Source organism: Sceloporus occidentalis, unplaced genomic scaffold (genome assembly GCF_023333645.1).
Source record: "Sceloporus occidentalis isolate IW3139 unplaced genomic scaffold, rSceOcc1.0.p SCAF_5, whole genome shotgun sequence".
NCBI classification, from domain to species: Eukaryota; Metazoa; Chordata; class Lepidosauria; order Squamata; family Phrynosomatidae; genus Sceloporus; species Sceloporus occidentalis.
In genome coordinates this window covers 21925567-21943293 of record NW_028316985.1, presented here as the reverse complement: position 1 = coordinate 21943293, position 17727 = coordinate 21925567, and the positions used below count along the sequence as shown (strand labels likewise).

General features: G+C 42.7%; 1 protein-coding gene across 1 annotated transcript in view; it reads left to right on the top strand.

Annotated features, from left to right (window-relative positions):
• Window positions 1–6974: 6974 nt before the first annotated feature.
• Window positions 6975–17727, top strand: part of PKP2 (plakophilin 2) — a 79495-nt gene continuing 68742 nt past the window's right edge. The window contains exon 1 of the mRNA XM_089526605.1: window positions 6975–7173. Within this exon, the coding sequence (XP_089382731.1) occupies window positions 6975–7173 (199 nt within the window). The remainder of the gene's footprint in view (window positions 7174–17727) is intronic.

The following is a 17727-nucleotide window of genomic DNA, read 5'->3' as shown; positions in this document are numbered from 1 at the left end:
CTGGAGATTCCTGAGTCATAAACCAAATACTAGAATACTCAGGGACGTAGCCAAGGGGGGGGGGGGTTCTTGGGGTCCGGACCCCCCCCCTTCCATTAGAAAAATGAATGGTGTGTGCTGCTGCGCCGCTGCGCCCAAGCCCCATTATAATGGTGGCACTTAGTCTGGACCCCCCCTTCCTAAAATCCTGGCTACGTCCCTGGAATACTAGAGTGTAAAGTACTGCATCAGACAACATGGCTGAAAATAGTAACAGAAGAAGGAAATATTAATTTGTTATCCACACATAAACCTCTGTGTTAAGAGCTACATCAGTGTTACTTTGGATAGATAAGCTTCTCTTAAACTTTTTCCTGGAATTTGAGGAATGAAGCTTGTATGAACAATGCAGTCCTTTCCACTCAGAAGTAAGCTTGATTGAGTTCAATGGTATTTATTCTCAGGCAGAGCTATACAGAACTGCAGCCAATAATTTAGGAGTAAAATTGACATTAAATTATATTAGTTTGCTATCTGGTCGCCATTGTTTCCTTTTATCTTGAAATAATGTATGCAGGATAACTACCAGCCCTTATTCTGGGCCGAAATGACAGCATCCTCAAAATAATCATTTATTTAAATATATTTATTTTATTTGCTTAAAACTTTTCTGTACAATTTTTTGATTCCAAATTTCCAGTTATAGGCAGTGAAACAAAATCAGATTCCATAGCATAGGACCTAAGCAGGCACAGAAAAGATAAGGTAATCTACTGTCTCTGCTCAATTTGTCAGCAATCCTGTATCTCCACATAACACTATTACAGCTGTGAAGTCAAAGGCTTTCATGGCCAGCATCCATGGGTTGGGGGGGGGGGGGGTTGGGGCTATGTGGCCATGTTCTAGAAGAGTTTATTCCTGAAACATCAGTAATAAATTCTTCTAGAACATGGCCACATAGCCTTAAATACCCACAAAAAACTTACAGCTGTCTGATACCACTTTAACTACCATGGCTCTGTCCTCTCAAATCTTGGGATTTGTAGTTCAGCAAATAGCTACCATTCCCCTGAACTACAGCAATTGGCACTGCCTTGTGAAACTATAAATCCAAGGGTTCTGTAAGACGGAGCCATGGCAGTTAAAGTGGTATCAAAGGGCTGTAACTGTGTAGGGTGAATACCTCCTACAGTTAGCCCAAAGAATGATCAACATATTCATATGCAATTTGCTATTGTTGTGTGCCTTCAAGGCATTTCCAACTTATGGTGATCCTGAGGCAAACCTATTATGGGGTTTTCTTGGCACATTTCTTCAGAAGTGTTTGCCATTGCCATTCTTTGAGGCTGAGAGAGTGTGACTTGCCCAAGGTCACTCAATGGGTTTATATGCTCAAACAGGTAATTGAATCCTGGTCTCCAGAACTGTGGTCCAATGCTCAAACCACTACACTGGACTTTAAAACAAGGATGGGGAACCTCTGGCCCTTCAGATGTTCATGAAGTCCTACCATCCCAGGCAGCATGACCAGTGGTCAAGGATAATAGGACATGCAAAAGCCAGAAGCATACGAAGAATTACAGTCAGCTCACTATTCCTTGAAGAAGAAGAAAAGAAGAAGAAGAAGAAGAAGAAGAAGAAGAAGAAGAAGAAGAAGAAGAGCATACATTTACCTGGAAATGTGGTGTTGGAGGAAAGTCTTGCAGACACTATGGACTACCAAAAAGACAAATAAATTGATCCTCAAGCAAATCAAACTTGAGTTTTTCCTATAAGCCTAGATGACTAAACTGAGACTGTCATACTTTGGACACATAATGAGAAGACATGACTCACTAAAAAAAGCAATAATGCCAGGTAAGGAAGAAGGCAATTCTGTAGGAAAAAAGGAAGACCGTATTCCAGATGGATAGACTCACTCATGGAAATCACGGCTGCTCTGAGTTTGCAAGCAGAGTTTGCAAGCAGGGGTGTTGAGGACTGGGTGACTTGGAGGTCTCTTGTTCATAGGGTTGCCATAGATCAAAGTCAACTTGATGGCAATTAACAACAGAAGCCACACAGAGGAGTTTATCACATGGGAGGAATTTCTCTTAATTTCAAATGAAAAGAAAGTGGGGCCAGAACGCATTCACGTGAATCCATGCAGAAACTGGATTTAAAGTGAAAACAACCCACAAAAATAAGTTGTTTTTCATACGATGTTCGAGGTTAACCCAAACAGAAAGAAAAATTACCCACAAAAGGGGTTAGTTTTTCAGACGAGGTTGGCATCAATGGGAAATAATGTGACATTAATCTGAACAGAAAGTCAACAAAACCCGCTCCTTTTTACTTTCGGAGAACTTCTGAAAGTAAAAAGGAGGGGGTTCTGTCAACATTTCGTTTGGATTAATGTCGCATTATTTCTAATTGACATCAATGCATCTGAAAAATAACCTGCTTTTGCTGGTGTTTTGCGGACTTTTAAATCCCGTTTCTGCATGGGATTTAACCAATTTTCCCCCAGTTTGCCTGTGTGTGATAAAGTCCATAGATCCTACCTCTAAGGCAGGGGTGGGCAACTGTGGGGAAGCTATGGGCTCATTTTTCCATCTCCCAGCCCTATAGAAGCCACAGGCATTTATATGAGTGTTGCATTCTGAGGGATGGCAAAGGTAAACTGCTACATTTATGGGTATTGCTTGAGGGGCTCAAAATGAGTTTATTCCTGCCTCTCATATGAATCTGCCAGAATCCTTCAGCCAGAGTGACCAGGTGTCATAACCAAAAAGGCCACCACAAAATGTAGGGCCTTCAAAAAAAACATAGGCCATTGCAAAGAACGCTCACGGAAATGTAAATCCATGCTTCTTAGTCATGCTCAAAATGGAGGACATTCTGAAATTCCTCCTGAACTGAAGGTTCAAATGGAGGATGCATCCTGGAAAAGGAGAACATTGGTCACCCTGCCCTCAGTCAGCATGGCCAGTGTCCATGCTGGGTGTGGGAATTCTGAGAGATGTAGTCCAAAACTAATTTTTCCAAGCTGGGGGGTGCAGTTAGGAAAGTTTCTCAACTTGCCCATTCCCTTCTCTTGGCAGACAAAGATTTTCACCACAGCTTGTCTTGCTCCCCCTGTTTAAAAAAAAAAACTAGCCTGTTGCTGTCAGGAGCTTTGGAGGACCCTCCATTGGACTACAACTCTGGAGACCAAAGTTTGAATCCGTGCTCAGCCATGAAGCCCACTGGGACAAGTCACACTCTCTCAGCCTCAGAGGATGGCAATGGCAAACCCCTCTGAAGAAACTTGCCAAGAAAACCCCCTGATGGGTTCACCTTAGGGTCACCATAAGTCAGAAACAACTTGAAGGCACACAACAACCTCCCATTGCCAATGTTAAAATATGTTCAGCAAAGTCTGCTCCTGGACATGGAATGGAGGTAGCAGCATTTTTTCTTTTGCCCAGGTAGCAACGTATCTCGGGGCCATTCCTCCCAGAGTACATGTTCTGGGTTCAGAGTGAGAAACCTGTATAAGGACAGGAATTTCTCTTGGCTTCTATCCTTTCATTCCAGACATCATGGGGACTTTTGAGCTGCAACCTTTTGCTCAGATTTCCACTGGAGGGTGGCAAAGACAAGCAGGAGCAGAGCAGAAGTGTGCCAAGGCTGGCTAATATGTTGACAAAAGCTAGGACAACAAACCAATGAGTCTATGCCCCGAGAAAAACCTTAAGCTAGACAAGTGAAGCGAAGCAGGGTGACCTGATGTCCTCCTTTCCCAGGCCATGCCCTACATTTCAAGTTTCTCCTACATTTCAGGCTTCTCCAGGAGGACTTCCAAAATGTCCTCCATTTTGAACTTGGCTAATTGAGTAACACCATGTTTGTTGTTCCCCTCCTAGAAATGTTACTTGGCAGCCTGTCCTTGTTGCAAAGAAGGTGATCCGATGGATCCTTCTAAAGTTCTTAGGGACAGTAGCAGACAAGACTCACACCCAGAGCTCATGGCACATTTGTTTCTGGGAGGGGAAAAAGACAGCAAACACAGTTAGCCAAAGGACTGCTTGAGAATACAATGCAAATGTTAAAAGGGGTTTTCCCCCTTAATTTCAACACAATGGACAAATGAAAGGAATAATTTAAAAGTAGAGTCAGTAAGGGTTTGTTGCCAGTAAAGTACAATTTTAAGCCTTTGTCTTGATCAGAGTTCTCTAAGTATCTTGCAAGCTAACAAGGCATTTAAGAAGTTCATCAGAAAAATATGGTTGAATACATAATAAAATACGGTATCCTCCAGTGGGGCATAGTGATTTCAGTGTTGGATTAGGACTCTGGAGACCAGGGTTCAAATCCCAGCTTGGCCATGGAAATCTACAGGGTGACCTTGCACAAGCCACACTCTCTCAGCCTCAAAGGATGGCAATGGCAATCTCTCTTTGAAGAAACCTACCGAGAAAACCCCAGGATACGTTTGCCTTAGGGTTGCCATAAGTTGGAATCGATGTGAAGGCACACAACAAATGTGTAATATAGCTGTAAATAAACTGTATGAAATGAATGTATATTTATATTAGTGTTTTTAGCTTTTGTTTGGTAAGGCCCACTATTTTTCTTGGATGTCTTACATTTTTTGGTGTCTTGTCCTCCTTTGCAGTTAGGACATCTGGCCATCCTGGGCCAGAAAATACATGGGAGAAGCAGGGACAGGGAAAAAATAATAAAAGGGGAGGGAGAATGAAATTAAGTCAATGAATAGGCAAACATGCTCCTGCACAGGTACAAAGTTCATTTCCTTTCTCACAACGACAGATTTTTTGAACTGTTAAAGACGCACAGTTCCTAGGACTAGATCAGTTAATAAGTGCTCCTGGCCTGCAGCCCCTTTCTTCAGATGTAATGATCATTCTAGACAAATTCAACTTAGACAATGAAGAAATAGAAGTAGCAAAAGAGTTCTCTTACCTGGGATCAAACATTGATAGAAACAGGGACTGCAGCCAGGAAATCAGAAGAAGATTAAGAATGGGGAGGGCAGCTATGAAAGAACTAGAAAAGATCTTAAAATGCAAAGATGTACAACTGAGCACAAAAGTTAGAATCACACAAGCCATTGTATTCCCTGTTACTATGTGAGAGCTGGACACTTAAGAAAGAAGATAGGAAGAAAATCGATTCATCTGAGATGTGGTGCTGGAGAAGAGTGCTGAGAATCCCATGAACAACCAAAAGGACAGATCATGCCTAAAATCTCCCTGAAAGCCAGGATGACAAAACTGAGGCTGTTGTACTTGGGGCACATCATGAGAAGGCATGAATCAGTGGAAAAAACAATAATGCCAGGAAACGTGAGTTAGAAAGAGAGGAAAGCCGTGTTCTAGATGAATGGATTCTATTGAGGAGGTTAGTATGAATTTGCAAGACCTGAGCAGAGCTGTGGAGGATAGGGAATCTTGAAGATGTCCCATCCACAGAGTCGCCATCAGTCGAGATCAACTTGAGGCTGTTTAACCACAACAACAAACTTGAAGTGGCCTATAGCTTAGCTCAGCAAAGATGTAGTAGAATTCAAAGACATAGCTGTGTTAGTCTGGAAAATCAGTATGCCAAGGGATCTTGTTGAACCTTTGAGACTAACTGGAAGAAAGAAGTTGGAGACATGACTTTGGTAGACCTGAATCTCAGATGTATGGAGTGGAGGGTCCAGGGACAGACCTATAGAAGCAGGTTAGATAAGCATATTGTATAGCTCTATCACTAGTAGAGCCTCCACTCTATACATCTGGGGAAGGAGACTCGAGTCTGCAAAAGCTCATGCTATTGGCTTCTTTCTTGCAGTGAGTCTCAAAGGTGCTACTGCAAGATCCATTGGCATACCAACTAAAACATGTGAGACTTTCGGGGGCCATGAGACTTATTTGCCCCTCTCTGAAGAAAGAACAACAACCCTGATCCTGCCTGGGTGAGCTGGGGCCAGTCACACTCTCTCAACCCATGACAGAGTCACTGGACGTTTCAAGACAACAGAAATTGGAAGTATAATCCAATGGCAATCTGAACGCAATCATGGGGTTTAACATTATTGTGTGATAGACTACCACGCGCAATTTCGGGCAATGGGAAGTCAGTCCGAACGCAATTCGAATTCATGTAAATTCGCTGGACTAGCGGATTCACATGAAGGGGTTCTGCTGGCCCCACTTTCTTTTCATTCGAAATTAAGAGAAATTCCTCTCGTGTGAAATGTCTTGAAGGCGGCAGCCTGGAGAAAAGAAGGTTAAGAGGTGATATGATAGCCCTGTTTAAATATTTGAAAGGATGTCATATTGAAGAGGGAGCAAGCTTGTTCTCTGCTGCTCCAGAGAACAGGACCCGGAACAATGGATGCAAGCTACAGGAAAAGAGATTCCACCTGAACATTAGGAGGAACTTCCTGACAGTAAGGGCTGTTCGACAGTGGAATGCACTCCCTCGGAGGGTGATAGAGTCTCCTTCCTTGGAGGTCTTTAAACAGAGGCTGGATGGCCATCTGTCAGGGATGCTTTGAATTGGATTTCCTGCATGGCAGGGGGTTGGACTGGATGGCCCTAGTGGTCTCTTCCAACTCTACGATTCTATGATTCTATGATTCTATGAACAACAACAACCCTGATCCTGCCCGGGTGAGCTGGGGCCAGTCACACTCTCTCAGCCCATGACAGGGCCACCGTAAGTCAGAAGCAACCTGAAGGCACACCATAACAGCAGCCACCACCACAGCCACCCCCTGGTCACTCCTGCCTGGGTGAGCTGGGGCCAGCCCCCCTCTCAGCCCAGGCGTCCAGGAGGAGGAGGAGGAGGGCGATCCTGGGCTGCCCTGGGAGCAGGGAGGGAGTGGCCTGCTGCTGCCCTTCCCCGTCCGGCCAGCAGGGGGCGCGGAGGGCTGGGGGGCGGAGGGTCGGTGCTGCTCGGCTGGAAGAGCCGCCCAGGTCCCGCAGCGGCAGCTGGAGCCGGAGCGATCCCTGTCCTGCGCGATGGCCGGCGGGGGCTCGGACTCGGGCTACATCCGCACCGTCCGGGGGCAGGAGATCCTGGGCGAGCTGGACAGCTCCACCTTGGCCTTGCCCTCCAGGCTCTCCGGGGGGCGAGCCGAGGCCCAGAAGTCCCTCCGCATCCAGCGCCAGGTCCAGCAGACCCTCGCCAGGAAGAGCAGGGGCGCCTCCGGGGCCAACGGTGAGTCAGAGCCCCTGCCCCGGCTCACCCTCCAACTTCCCAAAGGATAGAGCCTCTAAAGCCCCTTTGTTCATTTATTCATTTATTGGTGATCAAAAAGTCTTTGCTAGGTCATAAATCTAATGTCAGAAAAACAACTACAGTATTAATGTCAAACATGATGAAACTATGTATCCACAAAGTGCCAAGCTGGAAATTAACTCCGGTGTCTATTGTGTGTGTGTTTGTGTGTGTTTCAGATAGGATTTAACCTGGGTATTTATTTACTGAGCGTTTGTGTTTTAACTTTGGTGTTCTGGAGATTTTTTTTAAAAAAAAACGTTATTATTATTATTATTATTATTATTATTAAAAACAGTTCTATGCCAATAGACAAATGAGATCTTTCTTCTGTACGTTAGAGAGATTTTGCAGCACCTTTCAGACGCACTGCAAGAAAAAAGTTGGCAGCAGGAGCTTTCCCAGACTTAAATGATAATAATAATAATAACAACAGAGAGCAAGAGGTTGCAGCACCTTTCCACTCCACCAAATGCATCTGAGGAAGTAGACTGACGCCTGCGAAAGCTCCTGCTGCCAACTTCTTTCTTGCAGTGAGTACTTTGTTCTTTCTGTAAGCTTTTACTCTTCCTTATGAATTCCCAGTTCGAGGTGTTTTGTAGATTTTTAACAGATTGTTGCAAAATGCTTTGAGTCCCAATCTGGGAAGAAGGCAATGGAAATAATTGTAGTAGTAGTAGTAGTAGTAGTAGATTCCCTGCCTGGCTGTGAAATGCACTGGGTGACCTTGGGCAAGTCACACCTTCTCAGCTTCAGGGGAAGGCAGAAAAGGGAGAGGCGGCCAAGTAGGATTTGGGGACTGCACCCAATCCAATGTTATGTAGGGCTTTGTGCATTGGATTGTGACTCCAGAGACCAGGGTTTGATTCCCAGTTCCGCCAGGAAACCCACTGGGTGACCTTGGGCAAGTCACACTCTCTCAGCCTCAGAAGAAAACAATGGCCAACCTCCTCGGAAGAAATCTTGCCAAGAAAACCCCATGATAAGGCTGGGTTGCCTTAGGGTCACCATAAGTCCAAAACCACTCAAAGGCACACTTCACACAAACATACATATACACACCCATGATCCAGTGTTGCATAGTGTTTTGAACATTGGACTATGACTCTGGAGACCAGGGTCTGATGCCTGACTCAGCCATGAAATCCACTGGGTGACCTTGGGCAAGTCACACTCTCTCAGCCTCAGGGGAAGGCAATGGCAAACCCCTCTGAACAAATCTTGGCAAGAAAACCCCATGATAGAGTCACCTTAGGCTCGCCATAAGTCAAAAGTGACTTGAAGGCACACAACAACAACCACAAACCCCGATCTTAGTATCTTCAGACTCTCTTTCCCTCCAAGTGAAGATCTTAAATTTCCTCCAGCCTCCTCCATTGCTGACTCTTTAAAGAGGAGTCAGGGGGCCTGATCCATTCAGAGTTAGATGCTTAAGCTGCTCATTTACAGCTGTAAGATAGATAAGAACAAGTGGAAATATTCTCTCCTGTTGAAATCAGAAAGACAAATTGCATGACTTTTTCACTGAGTCAGGTGTTAAGAGCTGGGCCAGTGAACTTAGCATGGTTTTGTTCAATTTATTCAGCAGTAGCTGCCCATTGGTTCAATGGGGCTTACTCCCAAAGAAACAGACTTAACCTTGCAGGCCAAAATACGTAAAATGAAGTCTAATGCCTCAGGTATAATGGTTGAATTGAAAGACGTAGCTGTGTTCGTCTGGAAAATCAGTCTGCAAAGGGATCTTGTCACACCTTTCAGACTTCAAAGTCTACAAAAGCTCCTTCTCCCAGCTTCTTTCTTCCAGTGAGTCTCAAAGGTGAGACAAGATCTCTTTGCATTAGGTATAATGGGGCTTTCTTTCTTGCAAGGTCAGGAATTAACAGCAAGGCAGGTGTTTGCAAGGTAATAAGGCCATCTCCATCTTACTTCCCTATGTTCTCACCTGTGTTCTATCCATCCGCTTTTTGCTGCTTTCCCTACCACTTTCAGCTACACTATTTCCAAGGTTTTGTTTCCTTTAACTCTTCCTACCCATCTGGCCTTTCTCAGATTCTTGTGGATTACAGATCCCTTTCTTATCAGAAACATAAAAGCAGGAGTGGGGAATCTCTTGTTTATTTTGGCTGTAGGCAACATCAGAGGACAGTATCAGGACTTTGTTTTAGGTGGGGGGGGGTCTTTCAGATGCAGTGAGTGGGTTTGGGTTTTGTTGAGGGTTTTTTGCAAATACCTTTGTAGTCCCTTATAGACTCACCACATGCGCAGAGTTTAATATGCCTGCAGATCGGTGGCAGTGATCCAATGCGGGGCACATGTAACCGTCCAGCCACGTGGTGAGGCTCAATGTTACAACTTGACTCTCACACACATTTCCAGACTGTTGTGGGAGACAGGTTTGCCGAACCATAGGCTGATTTCTAGAATTCATATTTTAACTGAGTATTTTCTGGATTGAATGTTGAGTACAAATCTGGAGACCAGGGTTCAATTCCCCCATGAAACCCACTGGGCAAACTTGGTCAAGTCACATGCTCTCAGCCTCAGGGGAAGGCAATGGCAAACCTCCTCCAAACAACTCTTGCCAGGAAAACCCCAAGATAGATTTGCCTTAGGGTCACCATAAGTTAGAAATGACTTGAAGGCACACAGCGACAGAAGCAACAAATCTATGAAAGTGCCTATCAGAAAATGCTCACACACTTATATGTTTGTAGGAAGCAATGAAACATGTAGAGAGTAAGAAGACAATGAGAGTGAGAGAGCGCTAGATATCCCAAGATCTACTCAGTGGACTACAAAGATAAGAAAGACTTAAAGTTATTTAAAAGTTAGAGAATGAAAAGAATCAAGAAAAAATAGTGAGTTGAGAATTAGACTGCATCTGCACTGAAGAAATGATCCAGTTTGACACCATTTTAACTGCCACAGCTCAGTACTGTAGAATTCGAAGATTTGTAATTTTGTGAGATATTTAGCCGCCTCTGTCAAGGAGCTCTGGTGCCACAACAAACTACAAATCCCAGGATTCCATAGCAATGAGCCAGGGCAGTTAACGTGGTGTCAGACTGGATTATTTCTGCAGAGTGGTAGCAGCTTTAGTAAAAAGCAGTAACCATATTTGTAATAGTTCTCTGAACCGATGTGCTTCTATTCTACAAAACACCTCATGTTATAACAAATTTAATACATAGGTTCTGGCATTGTTGTGTCTTTGTCATTTCAGCAGGAAATAAAAATATTTCCATCCAAACATTAGTTAAACTGTCGTTTGCAGAACTTGCATTTCCCATGCTCTGTGTAAAAACCGCATCTATTTCCCCCCCTGGTTTATAATGCTAGTAATGCAGTGAACATAGATAAATTTACAGGTGGTTGTGTGTAGATGCCCGTAGAAGTGCCATTTGTTGTTGTTGTTGTTGTTGTTGTTGTTGTTCTATGCCTTCAAGTAATTTCCAACTTATGGCAATTGACTAGGATTCTGGAGACCAGGGTTCAAATTCCTGCTCGGCCATAGAAACCCGCTTGATGATTTTGAGCAAATCACGTACTCTCAGCACCAGAAGAAGGCAATGGCAAACCCCCTCTGAACAAACCTTGTCAAAAAAATGCCATGATAGGTTTGCATTAGAGTCGTCATAAGTCAGAAATTACTTGAAGGCATATAAGAACAAGAAGACCTGTATGTGTCCACTCCATAGAAATCTATAGAGGCTATTCAAGTACTGCATGATGGGGTGAGCTCCTGTCACTAGTCCCAGGCAGCTCCCACAGTTAGAAAGCATGCAAATGCAACTAGATAGATAGGAATCACTTCAGTGGGAAGGTAACAGTGTTTGGTGCAGGCATGCTGGCCACATGACCACCAGAGTAGTCCTTGGCTCTTCAGCTTAGTAAAGGAGATGAGCACCATCCCCTACAGTTGGTTATGACCAGACATTCATGTCAAGGGACTACCTTTAGCTTTACCTTTCATTCTAGTCTTCCATCCTCAACTTGGTCCATCAACAATCCAGTGAGGTAGAGGCTATCTGTATTCTTTCATTTCCCAGAAAAGTTGTGAGAACATGTTCTTAAATTTGGACCTTTCATTTTAGAACTCCTCACTTGTCTACATGGGCTGCTTAGCGCAAATTCATTATGATATAGAGTTTCTTGTCCCAGACTGGAAACACCTGGCCAAATCTTTTCATAGAGAACAACCCAGCCCAGTGTCTGAGTCAGCCAAACAGATTTTCGTGTATTGACTCCTTACCCTCAAGGCTCCTTCCCTAAATTGGTCTGCTTCCTCCCTCTTGCTGCTTGTTAGTGTACACCATCTAGTATTTCTGTACTTAGTAGCCTTTTATAGACTATTTAAGATTGAGAATGGGTTGCATCCTCCCTCCCCATGTTGCAATGATCATGTGTCCTTTGTGTATACTAAATATGGATTGTCTAGGTGGGTCTGTGTTTAACTGATGAAATTCTAGTTTTACCTTAAAGTCAAGCTTCATAACAGCAAATTAAAAACTGTGATGCTTTTTTGTCTTTGCCTCCATCCTATGTCTCGCTAATAAATAATCTCTCTTGCTAATGGCCATAGCAAATGCTGAGGTTGGAGTCAGTGGGATGCAGCAGTCTGGCAAAATCCAGGTTCAAACATTACAGCATTGACTTAACCTCCAACACTGGGTTTGAATCCCCTGCTCATCCATGGAAACCCATTGAGTGACCCCAGGCAAGTCACAGTCTCAGAAAATCCCTTAGGGTTGCCTTAAGTCAGAAATGAATGGAAGGCACACAACAAGATTTCTTTTGAATTCTGTCTGAAAGCAAGAGCAAAAGTGTAAATTAATTATATGAATAACTAAAGAATAGGCATCTATAGGTATCTCTTCAGAACCTTAGGTATCCACTGGGTTTTGGTTCCAGGACTCCCTGTGGATACCTAAATCCGTGGATACTCAAATCCCATTAAATTTAATGGCAGAGTAAAGTGGTGTCCCTTGTATAAAATGGCAAAATCAAGGTTTGCCTATTGGAATTTATATATCTTTTAAGTATTTTAAAGCCGTGGATGTTTGAATTCTTTGCCTTTTTAGTCTGGTGTTGGAACGGAAATCACACTAGATGAGATATATTTAAAAGCTGCTGTGTTCTCATCAGAAAGCTCTAATAGCATTTTCAGTATTACCTATATTGCAGTGTCATTCAGTATATTGCCTTGTTCATAAAGACATTTGGTAGTAAAAGCAAAAAAAATGTTCAACTTGTGTCATACTGGTATGTATGTAGTTGTCTGTTATTGAAATGAACAGGATGGTGAAAAACTTCTGGATGTTGTTAGACAATGTCTTAGGTTTTACTGTAAATGCTTCCCTGTTTTTTGCTGACAGCGTAGCAAAGATCACTGCAAAAGGTTTCTTTATCGGAAGCTGACCAATGGGAGGGCATGGCAAGTTGGAACAATGCCTGAGTATACACACCTTCCAAGCTACACCTACAGAGAATTTGCAACTGAATGGCAGGGACACTGTTCTGTTACATATAATTTTTGTCCTGCCCTACTTCATCTAACTGTATTTCCCCCCCCAGTATATGGGCATTGGAAGCATCTTGCATTTTTGAGATGCCAGGAATTTTGGAGGCATAATGTTCATAAACAAAAACATAAGTTTAAGTAGTAAGGAGCTGTATTCAAATTGAAGCTGTTTAATGTTATATATTTCTTTGTGTGGGAATACATCTGGCTCGAGACATTTTTCTCCCTGCCTGAGGCCACGCCATACCTACCCCACCCCCATGCAAGTCAAGGTATGCAGCTTTCAAAACCAGTGAATTTATTTTGGCACCTGAGGCAGAAAATCCCACAAGTTCCTGTCTCTCAATCTGGCAGTAAAAATACAATAATAAATCCAATAACTTAACAATTTACTGCCCTTTCATGACACAGGGTGACTCATTCTGCAGGTCAACTCCCATATAGAAGACACTTTTGGGTAGAACGTTGTGTCTCCAAAATATGAAAATTTCACACATATGTGTGTTTGAAAGTTGAGTTACCTGTGTGTAATTTAGGGCCCGTACGGACAGGCCGAAATAAAGCTGCTTCGGGTCACTTTGGAGGTATGCCGGACTGGAGTGTGGACTTTGGCGTGGCTTCCAGACTCTTAGGATGCATGCATCATTTAAACAGCATACCTCCAAAGTGACCCGAAGCAGCTTTATTTTGGCCTGTCTGTACAGGGCCTTAGTGAACAGGCATGTTTGTCAGATCTGACAACGTGCACGTAGAACATTTTCAAGAATTTCCCTACATGAAAATAAATGATGCTCCATTCAAATCAAATAAGGACTTTGCACCTGAAAACGTTCTTTTATTCCTGACAAGTTTTCTGCATAGCTTCCAGGTTTCCATAAAAGGGCCAGAGTATACTACACCCTTGAGTTTTATTATCTTCCTCAACAAAGAACAGAAGATAGTAATTGTTCTTGTTTCCACGTCTACTAACCTCTAGCTGTAGACTTAATAAACACAAGCATATACTACGAGTGTTCTTCAATAAAATAAATGTTACTGTCATCCATACTCATCAGTCTGTGAGAACTAGTCAGCAGAAGATTATCAATCATGCCTTTAGGAGATCCACTGTATATTTTCTTTAGGGTATTTTTTACCTTCTGGAAATAGTTTACTGTGGGATTTTTTTCCAAGGGGTGTGGGTACTCTTGTATTTCTGCTTTGTCCTTGCATAAAACAGTCTAATTGTGGAAGGAATTCAGTATAGTTAATTGCTGTGGGATTTTTTCCTTGGTATATTTATATTTATAGGGCCATCAAGGCACATATCTGCCTTCTGGGGCAGCTGTTTATCAACTTTGAATTCACCTTTAATTTACTGGGGAAATAAACCCATCCATTAATTTACATCTGTTGTGACGTTTCCACTCAGCATATCAAACCAAAGAAATAGACATGATTTTAAGGAAAAATTGATTGTAATAAATTCCATTGTAAGAAAATTCCATAGTGTGGTAATAACTTTATTGGCCACCACCTCCCAAAAAACCCCAAGATGCCACAAAAAGGGGCACAATTTTGAGAAATTCACATTGCTTCACCAGAAAAAACTAATACCAAATCAGGAACATGGGGTGATAGAAACAAAATGTGGAAAAGAAACATAGAAACATACGGAGACAATTTTAAAATTAAGACTTATCCTCCTGTCCCTCTGGCCTGTTACAGACAGCCAAAATAAAGCTGCTTCGAGTCACAGTGGAGGTATGGTGTTTCAATGATGCATGCGTCCTAAGGGTCCAGAAGTCACACCAAAGCCACACTCCAGCCCTAAGGACTGGAGCATGGCTTTGGTGTAGCTTCTGGACTCTTAGGACGCATGCATCATTGAAACACTATATCTCCACTGTGACTCGAAGCAGCTTTATTTTGGCTGTCTGTAACAGGCCTCTCTCTTCTAGATTTTATAATTTTAACAGTATAACAAAATTTCCTACATATAGGATTGTAGATTAATACAGGTTGAGTATCCCTTATCCAAAATGATTGGGACCAGAAGTGTTTCCTATATTTATTTATTTATTTTGGATTTTGGAATATTTGCATAGACATAATGAGATATCTTGGAACTGGATCCCACATCTAAGCATGAAATTCATTTATGTTTCACATACACTTGATACACATAGCCTGAAGGTAATTTTATACAATATTTTAAATATCTTTTTGCATGAGAAAAAGGTTTGTGTATATTGAATCATCAGATAACAAAGCTTTGGATTTTGGAACATTTCAGATTTTGGATTTTTGAATCAGAGATACTCAGGCCTGTTACAGACTGCCAAAATAAAGCTGCTTCGGATATCTTTGGAGGTATGCTATTTAAATGATGCATGGGTCCTAAGAGTCTGGAGGTCACGCCAAAGCCATACTCCATTCCTAAGCACGGGAGTGCAGCTCTGGTGCAGCTTCCGGATTCTTAGGATGCATGCATCATTTAAACAGCATACCTCCAAAGAGACCTGAAGCAGCTTTATTATTGGCAGTCTGTAACAAGCCCCAGTCTGTATAAGGGGTACTAGTGCCCTGGTTACAAGTATGCAGTCTAGGTTGTAAATGAGATAAGGAAGGCTTATGACCTCTTTTGGGGAATTTATAATAGTAAAGAAGACAGATTTCTCAAGTTGACAACTTAATGGGAGCATGTGAGAGAAGAAAGGGGAGGAGATCTGAAAAGGAAGACTAATGAGAAATTCCAGAAGAATATGCTTCTGATGCATTTATAGTGGTAGATTCCTCCAGCATATATTTCATCTGATTTGTGCAACTGTTATCAGCAACATTTTGTTGTGTGCATATTAAAGGCGGCCCTATTAATCATCCAACTGTGAAGGTGAGATATCCAGTTGAGGCTGATAAAGCTCCCTTCCTTGTTAATTTGATATCTAATCTCATCTGGTTTGCCTTCTCTATAATTGCTCATCCTTTGAGCAAACACAGGAAAGAATCTTATGGCACCATAAAGTCTAACCAATTTATGATGATGGCCTAAGCTTTCAAGGATGAGAACACATTTTATCTGATGGTAGCGGACGCTGTCATATAGCACAAAATGGCAACTATATAATTTGGAAGCCAATATTATTTGGCATCTTTGTGGATTTATTTAGTTGAAGATTCTGGGGATCACAGTATCCCAGTTCTCTTACCTATGGCATATTTAATGTTTCCAAGGCAGCTGTTCAACAAGACATTTGGCATTCACTGAGTAAAAGAAGTTGAAATGGGACATTATCTAGAATTCCTATGTGGCTTATTATCTATTTCTCATTTATGTTTTGCATACATTCTGTAGTTAATTGCCTACATTTCCTTCATGCTTTACAGTTTTATGCTGTTTGCTTATTCATAACAAACTTCATTTAATATTCATGTGTTGTGACATTCTTGGTTATTGCTTAGTTGTATCAAGTTAATGGTAACTTTATGATTCTATGTAATTTATAATTATATTGATATTCTCATTCCATGGTCATCCAACAGTTGTTTTATTTGCACTGGTTTCTTTTACAGTAGCATTTACACTCCTATACTGCTTAATAGTGAACTCAGCACTCTCTAAGTGGTTTACAATCTGTAAGCCTTTTGTCCCCAATAAGCTGAGTACATATTATTATTATTATTATTATTATTAACCTTTATTTATGAAGCGCTGTAAATTTACACAGCGCTGTACATGCAATCTTTTTAGTTAGACGGTTCCCTGCCCTCGGGCTTACAATCTAAAAAGACATGACACAGAAGGAGAAGGGAGTGGTGGCAGTAAAGGGTAAGAGGTCCAGCAGTTCCTCTCTACCTCCGAGGCCTGGACCAAGGCAGATGGACTGGAGGGAGGGCTTGGCTTCAAAATGGAAGGTTAATCTTCATCCAGGGAAAATACGTAATCTCAAGTAGGATAATACATATACAATACATAGCAATACAGGAAATGGTTCGATAAACAGGCAACAAAAGAACATCAGATAGTAAGCGACAATTATGCAATGCCTGGGAAGGCTTCTCTGAACAGGATGGTTTTCAACTCCGTTTTGAAGCTAGTTAAAGAAGTGATGGCTCTTGCTTGTGGGGGAAGAAGGTTCCAGGAGTGAGGGGCAGCAAGTGAAAAGGGGCGAATCCGGGATGGGGCAGAGGAAATCCTGGGCCGAGACAGCAGACCTTGACTACCAGAACAGAGGGCCCGAGTGGGAAGGTGAGGAGAAAGAAGGTCAAATAAGTAAGGAGGGGCCAGTCCATGGAGGGCTTTGAATGTCGACAGCAGGAGCTTATACTGAATGCGGAAAGGGAGAGGGAGCCAGTGAAGGGATGCCAACACAGGAGAGATGTTGTCAGAGCGGTGGGTGGAAGTGATAATGCGTGCAGCTGAATGCTGGACAGAGATTAAAGGACGGAGGTGAGAAAGAGGAAGCCCAGCCAGGAGGACGTTACAGTAATCAAGTCGTGAGATCACTAGAGCATGGACCAGGATCTTGGCAGTAGAGGCAGAGAGATATGGTCGGATTTTGGCAATATTGTACAAAAAGAATCTGCAAGCCTTGGCTGTGGTCTGGATCTGAGGGATACACGACAGAGAAGAGTCAAAGATAAAACCAAGACTGCGGGCTTGCTGGACTGGTTGAATAGAAATATTGTCCACAGAGACAGAAAAGGAGTGTTGAAGGGTGGGCTTAGGAGGAAAGACAAGAAGCTCCGTCTTGGACATGTTGAGCTTCAAACGCCGATGGCGCATCCACTGCGAGACAGCTGTAAGGCAAGACGAGACTTGCTGTTCAAGCCTTGGAGAAAGGTCAGGGGCAGAAAGATACAGTTGGGTGTCATCAGCATACAGATGGTAGGAAAAACCAAAAGAGCTGATGAGTTTTCCTAAGGACAGTGTGTAGAGAGAAAACAGAAGGGGACCCAGAACAGAGCCCTGGGGAACTCCAACAGATAAGGGA